Genomic DNA, 10,652 nt, shown 5'->3' with positions numbered 1-10,652 from the left:
CCATACTGTCCAAGATTACATAAAGTGAGTGTAAAAGGTGTGCTGTGTTTGTCTCTACACCAAAATATGATTTATATTTGTGAAAATGGGTAATTCGGCATAGGTTCTATTTTAGAACGAAGTCTTTCGAGTCATCCTCAGAGGTCATTGGTCCACCATAGACAACCCTTCAGACACCTGGAAGGAGATAGACCTACCAGACAGTTTTAACCCTAACCCAGCCTCACAATCCTCAGATGCTGAAGCTACACAAACCTCCCTTCAAACCTACAACTCAAATCATGTCACATGAAACGCTTACTTAGTTACAAGCTCAACCAACAATGCAGGTAAGAAAATACTTTAAAAAAGTAAAATAATTCAAGAGCAGCAGTAAAATAACAATAGCAGGGCTATATACAGGGAGTACCCATAAAGAGTCAATGTGTGGGGGCACCCGTGTCGAGGTAATTAAGGTAATATGTACATGTAGGTAGTTATTAAAGTGACTATGCATAGATAAGAGAGTAGCAGCAGTGTGGAAGAGGGGGGGAAATTGTAAATCGTCTGGGTAGCCATTTGATCAGATGTTCATGAGTCTTATGGCTTGGGAGTAGAAGCTGTTTAGAAGCCTCTTGGACCTAGACATGGTGCTCCGGTACCACTTGCCGTGCGGTAGTAGAGAGAACAGTCTATGACTAGGGTGGCTAGAGTCTGACAATTTTTGGGCCTTCCTCTGACACTGCCTAGTATAGAGGTCCTGGATGGCAGGAAGCATGGCCCCAGTGATGTACTGGGCCGCACGCACTACCCTCTAGTGCCTTGCGGTCGGAGTCCGAGCAGTTACCATACCAGGCAGTGATGCAACCAGTCAGGATGCTCTCGATGTTGCAACTGTAAAAACTTTTGAGGATCTGAGGACCCATGCCAAATCTTTTCAGTCTCATGAGGAGAATAGGTTTTGTCGTGCCCTCTTCACAACTGTCTTGGTGTGCTTGGACCATGTTAGTTTGTTGGTGATGTGGACACCAAGGAACTTGAAGCTCTCAACCTGCTCCACTACAGCCCCGTCGATGAGAATGGCGGCGTGCTCGGTCCTCCTTTTCCTGTAGTTCACAATCATCTCCTTTGTCTTGATTTCGTTGAGGGTGAGGTTGTTGTCCTTGTACCACACAGGCAGGTCTCTGACCTCCTCCCTATAGGCTGTCTCCTCGTTGTCGGTGATCAGGCCAACCACTGTTGTGTCATTAGCAAACTTAATGATGGTGTTGGAGTCGTGCCTGGCCGTGCAGTCATGAGTGAACAGGGAGTATAGGAGGGGACTGAGCACGCGCCCCCGTGTTGAGGATCAGCGTAGTGGATGCGTTGTTACCTACCCTTACCACCTGGGGGCGGCCCGTCAGGAAGTCCAGGATCCAGTTGCAGAGGGAGGTTTTAGTCCCAGGGTCCTTATCTTAGTGATGAGCTATGAGGGAAATATGGTGTTGACTACAGCTCAGAGTTCAATTAATAGCAATCTCACATATGTGTTCCTTTTGTCCAGGTGTGAAATGGCAGTGTGGAGTGCAATAGAGATTGCATCATCTGTGGATCTGTTGGGGTGGTATGCAAATTGGAGTGGGTCTAGGGTTTCTGGGATTATGGTGTTGATGTGAGCCATGACCAGCCTTTCAAAGTATTTCATGGCTACAGACGTGAGTGCTACCGGTCGGAAGTCATTTAGGCAGGTTACCTTAGTGTTCTTGGGCACAGGGACTATGGTGGTATTACAGACTCAGACAGGGAGAGGTTGAAAATGTCAGTGAAGACACTTGCCAGTTGGTCAGAGCATGCCCGGAGCATATGTCCTGGTAATCCGTCTGGCCCTGTGGCCTTGTGAATGTTGACCTGTTTAAAGGTCTTACTCACATCGGCTGCGGAGAGCGTGATCACAGTCGTCCAGAACAGCTGATGCTCGCATGCATGTTTCAGTGATACTTGCCTCCTCGAAGCGAGCATAGAAGTTATTTAGCTCGTCTGGTAGGCTTGTGTCAATGGGCAGCTCTCGGCTGTGCTTCCCTTTGTAGTCTGTAATCGTTTCCAAGCCCTGCCATATCCGACGAGCGTCAGAGCCGGTGTAGTACAATTCGATCTTAGTCTTGTATTGAGGCTTTACCGGTTTGATGGTTCGTCGGAGGGCATAGAGGGATTTCTTATAAGCTTCCGGGTTAGAGTTCCGCTCCTTGAAAGCGGCAGCTCTACCCTTTAGCTCAGTGTGAATGTTGCCAGTAATCCATGGCTTCTGGTTGGGGTATGTACGTACAGTCACTGTGGGGATGACGTCATCAATGCACTTATTGATGAAGGCAGTGACTATGGTGATGTACTCCATTCTGTGCTAGCAAAACCGTCCTGTAGTTTAGTATCTGCTTCATCAGACCACTTTTTAAAAGACCAAGTAACTGGTGCTTCCTGCTTAAATTTTTGCTATCAGGAGGATAGAATTACGGTCAAATTTGCCAAATGGATGGCAAGGGAGAGCTTTGTACACGTCTCTGTGTGTGGAGTAAAGGTGGTATAGAGTTTTTTTCCCCCCTGGTTGCACATTTACCATGTTGATAGAAATGAGGTAAAACTGATTTAAGTTTCCCTGCATTAAAGTCCCCGGCCACTAAGAGTGCCGCCTTTGGATGAGCTTTTTCCTGTTTCCTTATGGTGGTTTTAGTGCCAGCATTGGTCTGTGGTGGTATGTAGACAGCTACGAAAAATACAGATGAAAACTCTGTAGGTAGATAGTTTGGTCTACAGCAGGTATACCCAAAGTGGGGTTTGCCATCGGGAGTACGCCAATAGACGCCTCACAAATCCTCAACTGGCAGCTTCATTAAATAGTACCCGCAAAGCACCAGTCTCAACGTAAACAATGAAGAGGTGACTGCAAATCTGCCTAGAAGGCTAGTATCCCAATGAAAAAGCTATATCTCAGACTGGCCAATAAAAAGAAAAGATTAAGCTGGGCAAAAGAACACAGACACTGGACAGCATCCCGGAGTCGCTTCTTTACTGTTGACGTTGAGACTGGTGTTTTGCGGGCACTATTTAATAAGCTGCCAGTTGAGGACTTGGGAGGCGTCTATTTGGCGTACCCCCGACAGCAAACCCCAGTACATGTCTTCTTGCTCAGTTGTGCACCGGGGCCTCCCACTCCTCTTTCTATTCTGGTTGGAGCCAGTTTCTTGGCAATTTCTCACATAGAATAGCCTTAATTGTTCAGAACAAGAATAGACTGACGAGTTTCAGAAGAAAGGTCTTTGTTTCTGGCCCTTTTGAGCCTGTAATCAAACCCACTAAACTAGTCTAAAGAAGGCCAGTTTTATTGCTTCTTTAAATCAGCACAATAGATTTCAGCTGTGCTAACATAATTGAAAAAGGGTTTTCTAATGATTAATTAGCCTTTTAAAATGATAAACTTGGATTAGCTAACACAACGTGCCATTGGAACACAGGAGTGATGGTTGCTGATAATGGGCCTCTTTACACAGATGTAGATATTCCATTTTATTTTTTTTTATCTGCCGTTTCCAGTCACAATACTCATTTACAACATTTCCGATAAATTTGATGTTATTTTAAATGGACAAAAAATGTTGCTTTTCTTTAAAAAACAAGGACATTTCTAAGTGAACGTTGTCTAAAAGTACAGATGGCAAAGGGAGATTTGCCACTCGCCACCTGATCCTCACACGGCACCCCGATCTCTTTCTGTGAAATCTCAAGTTTCTTTCTCCAGCGAATGACGGGGATGAGGGCCTGTTCGGGTGTTGAGTACATCCTTACCGTCAAAAATAATTTGTCCAATTCGAGGTGAGTAATCACTGTTCTGATGTCCAGAATCTCTTTTCGGTCATAAGAGACGGTAGCAGCAACATTATGTACAAAATAAGTTACAAACAATGCGAAAAAACTAAACAAAATAGCACGGTGGGTTAAGAGCCAATAAAACGGCAGGCATCCTTTCCGGCGCCATCTTTCATGAATCAGCAGATTCAATAAAATGCCCAGAAAATTAGTCTTCTTCACAACACCCAGTCATCATCGCTGTGACTGATTCTCCTAGTCTGACTTCTGATGGTGGCACAACAGCTCTGCCATCAGTCACTGACATAATCACGTTCCAAGAATTCCATGTGGGCACAACTCCTCCCCCAGCCCCATACATCATTGGGCCCACTCCTCCCCCAGTCTCTTCAGTACTAACTCGGCAGCCAGTTCTATTGGGAACCACTGACGGCAACACGTCTGTTTTGATAAAGAACACGTTACCACCACTATTCACTATTTATTTTGGGATAACTGACGCAAATCTGAAATTACATTCATCACAATCATGGGTATTTATTATTAGTTATGTTAAAATGTCACTGAATCCCAACACCCACATCAATGAATGACACCAATGGCAATACAGATGCAATATTTTCATACTCCACTTCTCTCCTTTGTTTGAGCAACAGTACCAACAATATGAGTTAAGCATGGAATGAGATATAGTTGCCAACAGCCATTGTCTAACTGCAGTATTTATTCAATAATTTACATACATGTGTTATTCATGATAATCCACAGGACTAAGTAAAATGTATATTCAGCTCATAAATGGAATGAACACGATTTGATGTTACACAGTATATAAAATATTTTTGTTAAATACCTGAGTTTTACAAATAAACATTAAATCCCATTACTATTGTAAAATGTCAGTCTAAAACATTTAGTTAGGCTTTTAGACATGCAAAGCCGCTCAAACATTGGTAAACTCCTCACAAAACATATACAAAAAAAATAATATATATATATATACATTTTGTGAAAGCGTTATTATTGACAAATAGGAATCCATTCCAACTTGGGACAAAATGGGAAAATAAATTGTGTGGCTGACTATATTAGATATTATAGGCATCTGATTTCCACATTAAAGACATACTCCGGTACTTTGGCAACTAAGAAAGTATTTTTTAAACCTCCCGCTTTGGACTGGATGTGTCAATGTATAGTTCATACATGCATAATCTATGAGCAGAATTACTGTTTTACCTTAATTAGCCACGAAATCCCTAGTTTGAAAGCAACTGTTTTCTTGAAGCTGTTCCACTCCATTTTCCCTCCATTTCCCCCCAAGTGGGCCAACTGCCTAGCAATTTGAGTTCTAGTCAATAAGTTTCAGCCCCTCACATTTGAGTGACAGCCAACAAGAGGTCTGCCCAGCGTTATCCAATGAGGTTGGTTGCAGGGCGGGCCCAACGGCTCACTAAACACAGCAAAGAGCAATGATGTGGTGCACATATCTTCACGTCACACAGTGCACAATTTTCGGGGTCCACTTTTGGCTAGCGAGCTCTACTTTCAGAACTACTGGTTAAAAAGTATACAAAAAGTACCGGAGAATCTATAAGAAAATGAATTCCTCATTCACAATTCTCTTCTGCTGGCTTTTTATCTGAGAAACAAATAGTTCAATAGCAATGGCTTTTTAATGGGTATGTAATAACAGAAATTCAATCCAAAAACGACTGTACAACACACTAGACTGTGGATAAAAGTTTAAGACCCCAAGTACTTGGAACCAGGTTCTGGAACCCAGGCATGACTAACTGTACTCTTGGCAGAGCAACGTTGGGAAAGATGTGGATAGTATAGTTAAGTCTGTGTAGACTGGGGAAGTAGGGTGGAGCAGAGAGATAACTACGGGGTGGACTCCTAATGTTTTCTCCATAGAAATATAATTATAGATATTCTAATTCTATGGTTCTGGCACTGGGGACTGGGGCTTATGCTCTGGCTCTTGCTGTGGCTCCTGGGGCTGTGGCTCCTGGAGCTGCTGTATCAGTCCCCCATCCTGTGCTGTGTTGTAGGACCCACAGCCACTGCACTTCATTCCCAGAACATGAAAAGGCACTGTACAGTGGGTTTGGCAGTCATTACATATGATCTACAGTTAGGGAAAAGGAGAAAGGAAAGGCTGAGCAAACCGTATCATGAGGCAGAAGTAGTGCTCACTACTGAAACTTCAAAAGGGAAGTTTAAATATCCCTCATATACAAGCTTGAAGTGACTCACATTAAATAAACCAATGTAAATCTACACCAGATCAGGGTAGTCACAGTATCCCAGAACACAAGGGACCACAAGAGGTCAGCAGGTTTTTTGTTTGTTGTAAAGTTCCATTTCACATTCAAAGTGAATACATGTGTGTGTAACAGTTTAACTTTAGTCCGTCCCCTCGCCGGGCTCGAACCAGGGACCCTCTGCATACATAGACAACTGACACCCATGAAGCATCGTTACCCATCGCTCCACAAAAGCCACGGCCCTTGCAGAGCAAGGGGAACCACTACTTCAAGGTCTCAGAGCAAGTGACGTCACCGATTGAAACGCTTTTAGTGCGCACCACTGCTAACTAGCTAGCCATTTCACATCGGTTGCATGTGTCATACCTTCACAGTGGCATCCTGGTATTCAGTGGGCATGGGTGACTGAGCCATATCTTTGTCCATCTGCTCCCAGGAGTCCTCCATATTCCAGGCCGAGTGCATACAGAGTGGGCAGCGATATGCACTGAAGAGAAAATATAGAGGCAATATTCCTGGTCACACAGACCCCTGCTTATATGAAAGTCATGCAGATTATATGATTTATAAGTTATTGAAAGTAATTAGGATTCATATATGATTAGTAGCACAATATTTGAAAATGAATAGGGACATTACCCAGTTTGGACCATGTCATCAAAGCAAGTTCTGAAAAACAAAGAAAACCAGTGAACATTCTAAAAATCGTTCCATAGACCAGAAGACAAGAGTAAGTAAGACTCCACTAATGCACCTGCTGTATCAGCCATCAGATTAACAGTGGCATCAATACAGTCTTTTTTTTTGTGGGGGGGGGGGGGGGGGGGGGGGGGTCATATAGGCTAATGACAATGGTTTTGAGAGTGTTATGAAGAAAATGTCATACTTGTGTAGAAGATGGCCACACGGAAGAACGTGAGCTCCTATTCTTGATGTGTGCATATCCTTAGTTAGAGAGGACAAAACATTATGTATGTATTGATTATAAACTGTATGAGGAAAAGTACTTATGAAATTGTCAAATACAGGTTGTGAATTCCTATAAAACAATATTGTACACCGAGTATACCAAACATTAGGAAAACCTTCCTAATATTTAGCGGATTTGACAAGTGACATCAATAAGGTAGCTTTTCAAGATAATAGCTTTCACCTGGTCAGTCTATCATGGAAGAGCAGGTGTCCTTAATGTTTTGTACACTCAGTGTATACTAAACAACATAATAAAAGTGAAATGCACAGCAATCGTTTAACTGATCTTACTATTCATTAACTTACCTCCATACACACTGGGCAGTTCTGTCTTGAAACATTTTCAACACACTGAAACAAAACAAAGAGAAATTAAGTGAAAGACAAGAGCCATGGCATTAGAAGTATTGTATTGGGGCAATTCCATGGTAACGTAATTACGCTGAGACATAAATATATATGCCAAACAAAAACCATTGATTTTAGAGTTGTACAGTTTGCTAAACTTTGAAATCAAGATTTTGTTTGGTATATATTTGAAAGTGAAAAATCTGAGACAATTTACAGACCAGCGACAGATATAATAACGGTCAGCGGAGGTTGACAATCACCTTGTGATTTCCTCGTAGATCACTGGCTAAACAGAGATTGCACTTCTGACAGTGGAAGTATTTCTCCCTTGGTCCAATCCTGCAGGAGTACATAACATGACCGTACATATTTAATATGCTATTCAAGTGTTTTAAGACACCAATATTTGCAAATAAAATGGAAATCTAAAATATGCTGGAGGTCAGAAGCTGGTCAGATATATCAGATGATGAACTTGGGTGAACTATATATGGAAATGTATACGTCAAACAACAAGACAGTTACTCACCTGCATATTCCACAGGGCTGACAGTGATACTGCTTCTTGTCTTTATCAAACAGGTGACAGATATCACAGTAATAGTCCCCAAATGTAACATTACACTCCTGGCAGGTTTTTTGTGCCTGAAAGAAGAACCAGATGTAAGAAATGAAATGGGACAAACAATGGGACCATATTGATATGTTGAATGAACAGTATAGATGGGACTCAGAGACTGACAACAGTTCCCCTCTAACATAATTACCTGCTGTACTGTGTTGCAGACTGAGCACTGCACCTCTTTGACCAGGAAGCGGTCCATTTGATGGTCCTCTTCAGCATCATGACACAGGCGACAAACATACGCTTTACCACAACATGGAGCCTGGGGGACATAAACAAGTTTGGGCAGGGCTTGAGAAACAAACCAACACATTCCATGGGGGACTGTGCCTTTTCCTTCCACACAACACACCTTTGGAACTCCTTCCTGACAATCTCAGAGCTGTTCAGACTGTCGGCTCTTTTAAAGCAGGCCTTAAGACCCTTCCTCCAATACGTTTATTGTTGCTTTTATGATATGTTTATATCATTTTTTTAATATAAAAAAAACCCGTCTATTTTATGCACTTTGACATTTTTGTATAATCAAAAGCGCTTTACAAATGTAATTTATTATTACATTAATTTGACTGACAGTTGTTGGTGATCATAATACTTGGTAGTCCCAAGTACCATGAGGGTTGCAGGGTTGCCTTCTCTTCATGATGATAGATGTTAACCCTACAATTACAAATAATTATACTTCTATGATGTAACTTAGCTAAACATTCTGCTCATGTGCATACATTCATTTACAGTAACGTTAGCTGACTAACGTTGATTTAAGACCATGACAAGCCGATCGCTAGCTAACGTTATTCAGATAGCTAGCATGGCTAGCGAATGACACCAAGCAAACTAATGTTACATTAATGTAAAATACAAAAACAATATTTACAACTATACAATTCCTGATTCATGACCTAACATATTTCAATGTCCTCTTCAGACAGCTAACGTTAGCAATTTATCCAGCAACCTAACGCACTAGCGTGCTAGTAGCTAGCTATATAGGTCTGGTATGACTGTGCAAACCACGTTAGCTATTATAAAGCAGGGAACATGAATAAGACAATCAATAACAGTCTTAATATCTCGTCGAAATAAAAACAATTTCTCACTTTCAAAAAACAGCTGCGTATGTAGTGATCACATCCAACAGGAGCAGCCATTTTTCCATTTGTGACTGTTTCTTCTTTATTTTCTCGTATGAGCAGCTCCTGAGCGCATTACTGCCACCTAACGCGCTGGAGGGGCGCTCATGGCGCAATTCTCTGCAACGCTGGCTGCAAACCGGATCAAATTAACGTCTAATTTGACTTTTCGTAGCAAGTTAGTAGAATGTATGCAGGTTAAGGTCAGGAAACGAGTTAGGGATAGCTAAAATAAAATACAAAAATCAACTTTTGATGTTTCTTTTTACAAAGTCCCTTTGAAAACCGCTCTGGTTGCAACCCTCATGAAAATAACTTGGTTCAGGCAACCCAATTGTTCAGAACAGACAACACAATTAGTCAGGTTTTCCTCCAACAAAATAACAATTTAACCTTAACCTAACGTCTGATAGGCAAGCTGTTTTGTAGTATCAGAAAATCAATTTGCTTCAGAAAGTAGTGGTGTCCTGCCACAAGGGGGCACTGTTTACTTATTATCATAGGCCTACAAGGGACATCAACCGTATAGTCCATGCTAACGCTAAGATTAGGCCCAGGTTTTCAATCTGGACAATGGAGATCCAAAATAATAGAGTTGTGTTGTAGCTAAATTCTGTATTAGCTCTTTACAGTCCCTAAACTCGAATGACATGACATTTCTATCTGTTACATTCAGTGTGCTACAGATTCAAAGAGTGTGTGATGTTTATTACTAATAACGTATACTCAAAATCATCATGCTTTTTTAAACAATACAAAACATACGCATACAAACGACAACATACAGATGCACACAAATATCCACAACATCACCTCTGCCCAGACCCACCTACTCACACCCCCATCTCAAGCACCCTCATTACGCTTCACAACATGGCCTTTTTGTTTCTCTCCGTCGCCCACACATTTTCAACATTCAGATAATAAAGCATTTGACCTGTCCATTGTGTTAAGGATGGAGGATTGGTTGATTTCCATTTTTTAAGTACAGTTGGGCAAAAAAGTATTTAGTCAGCCACCAATTGTGCAAGTTCTCCCACTTAAAAAGATGAAAGAGGCCTGTAATTTTCATCATAGGTACACTTCAACTATGACAGACAAAATTAGAAAAGAAAATCACATTGTAGGATTTTTAATGAATTTATTTGCAAATTATGATGGAAAATAAGTATTTGGTCACCTACAAACAAGCAAGATTTCTGGCTCTCACAGACCTGTAACTTCTTCTTTTAGAGGCTCCTCTGTCCTCCACTCGTTACCTGTATTAATGGCACCTGTTTGAACTTGTTATCAGTATAAAATACACCTGTCCACAACCTCAAACAGTCACACTCCAAACTCCACTATGTTCAAGACCAAAGAGCTGTCAAATGACACCAGAAACAAAATTGTAGACCTGCACCAGGCTGGGAAGACTGAATCTGCAATAGGTAAGCAGCTTGGTTTGAAGAAATCAACTGTGGGAGCAATTATTAGGAAATG

At 41.6% G+C, this 10,652-nt stretch overlaps 1 protein-coding gene across 1 annotated transcript; it reads right to left on the bottom strand.

Moving 5' to 3' along the window:
- Nucleotides 1-4,327: 4,327 nt before the first annotated feature.
- Nucleotides 4,328-9,291, bottom strand: rchy1 (ring finger and CHY zinc finger domain containing 1). Its single transcript, XM_021605500.2, has 9 exons — nucleotides 9,138-9,291; nucleotides 8,180-8,299; nucleotides 7,942-8,057; nucleotides 7,673-7,751; nucleotides 7,368-7,412; nucleotides 6,976-7,034; nucleotides 6,729-6,758; nucleotides 6,456-6,576; nucleotides 4,328-5,950 (listed from the first exon to the last, which is right to left on the bottom strand). Exons 1-9 carry the CDS (start codon nucleotides 9,186-9,188, stop codon nucleotides 5,762-5,764), a joined length of 810 nt encoding a protein of 269 aa, XP_021461175.2. The 5' UTR covers nucleotides 9,189-9,291; the 3' UTR covers nucleotides 4,328-5,761.
- Between the last annotated feature and the right edge of the window lie 1,361 nt (nucleotides 9,292-10,652).

The sequence above is a fragment of the Oncorhynchus mykiss genome, chromosome 6, assembly GCF_013265735.2.
Source record: "Oncorhynchus mykiss isolate Arlee chromosome 6, USDA_OmykA_1.1, whole genome shotgun sequence".
NCBI classification, from domain to species: Eukaryota; Metazoa; Chordata; class Actinopteri; order Salmoniformes; family Salmonidae; genus Oncorhynchus; species Oncorhynchus mykiss.
Note: the sequence above shows the minus strand (reverse complement) of the source record. Positions and strands in the feature narration are given on the sequence as shown.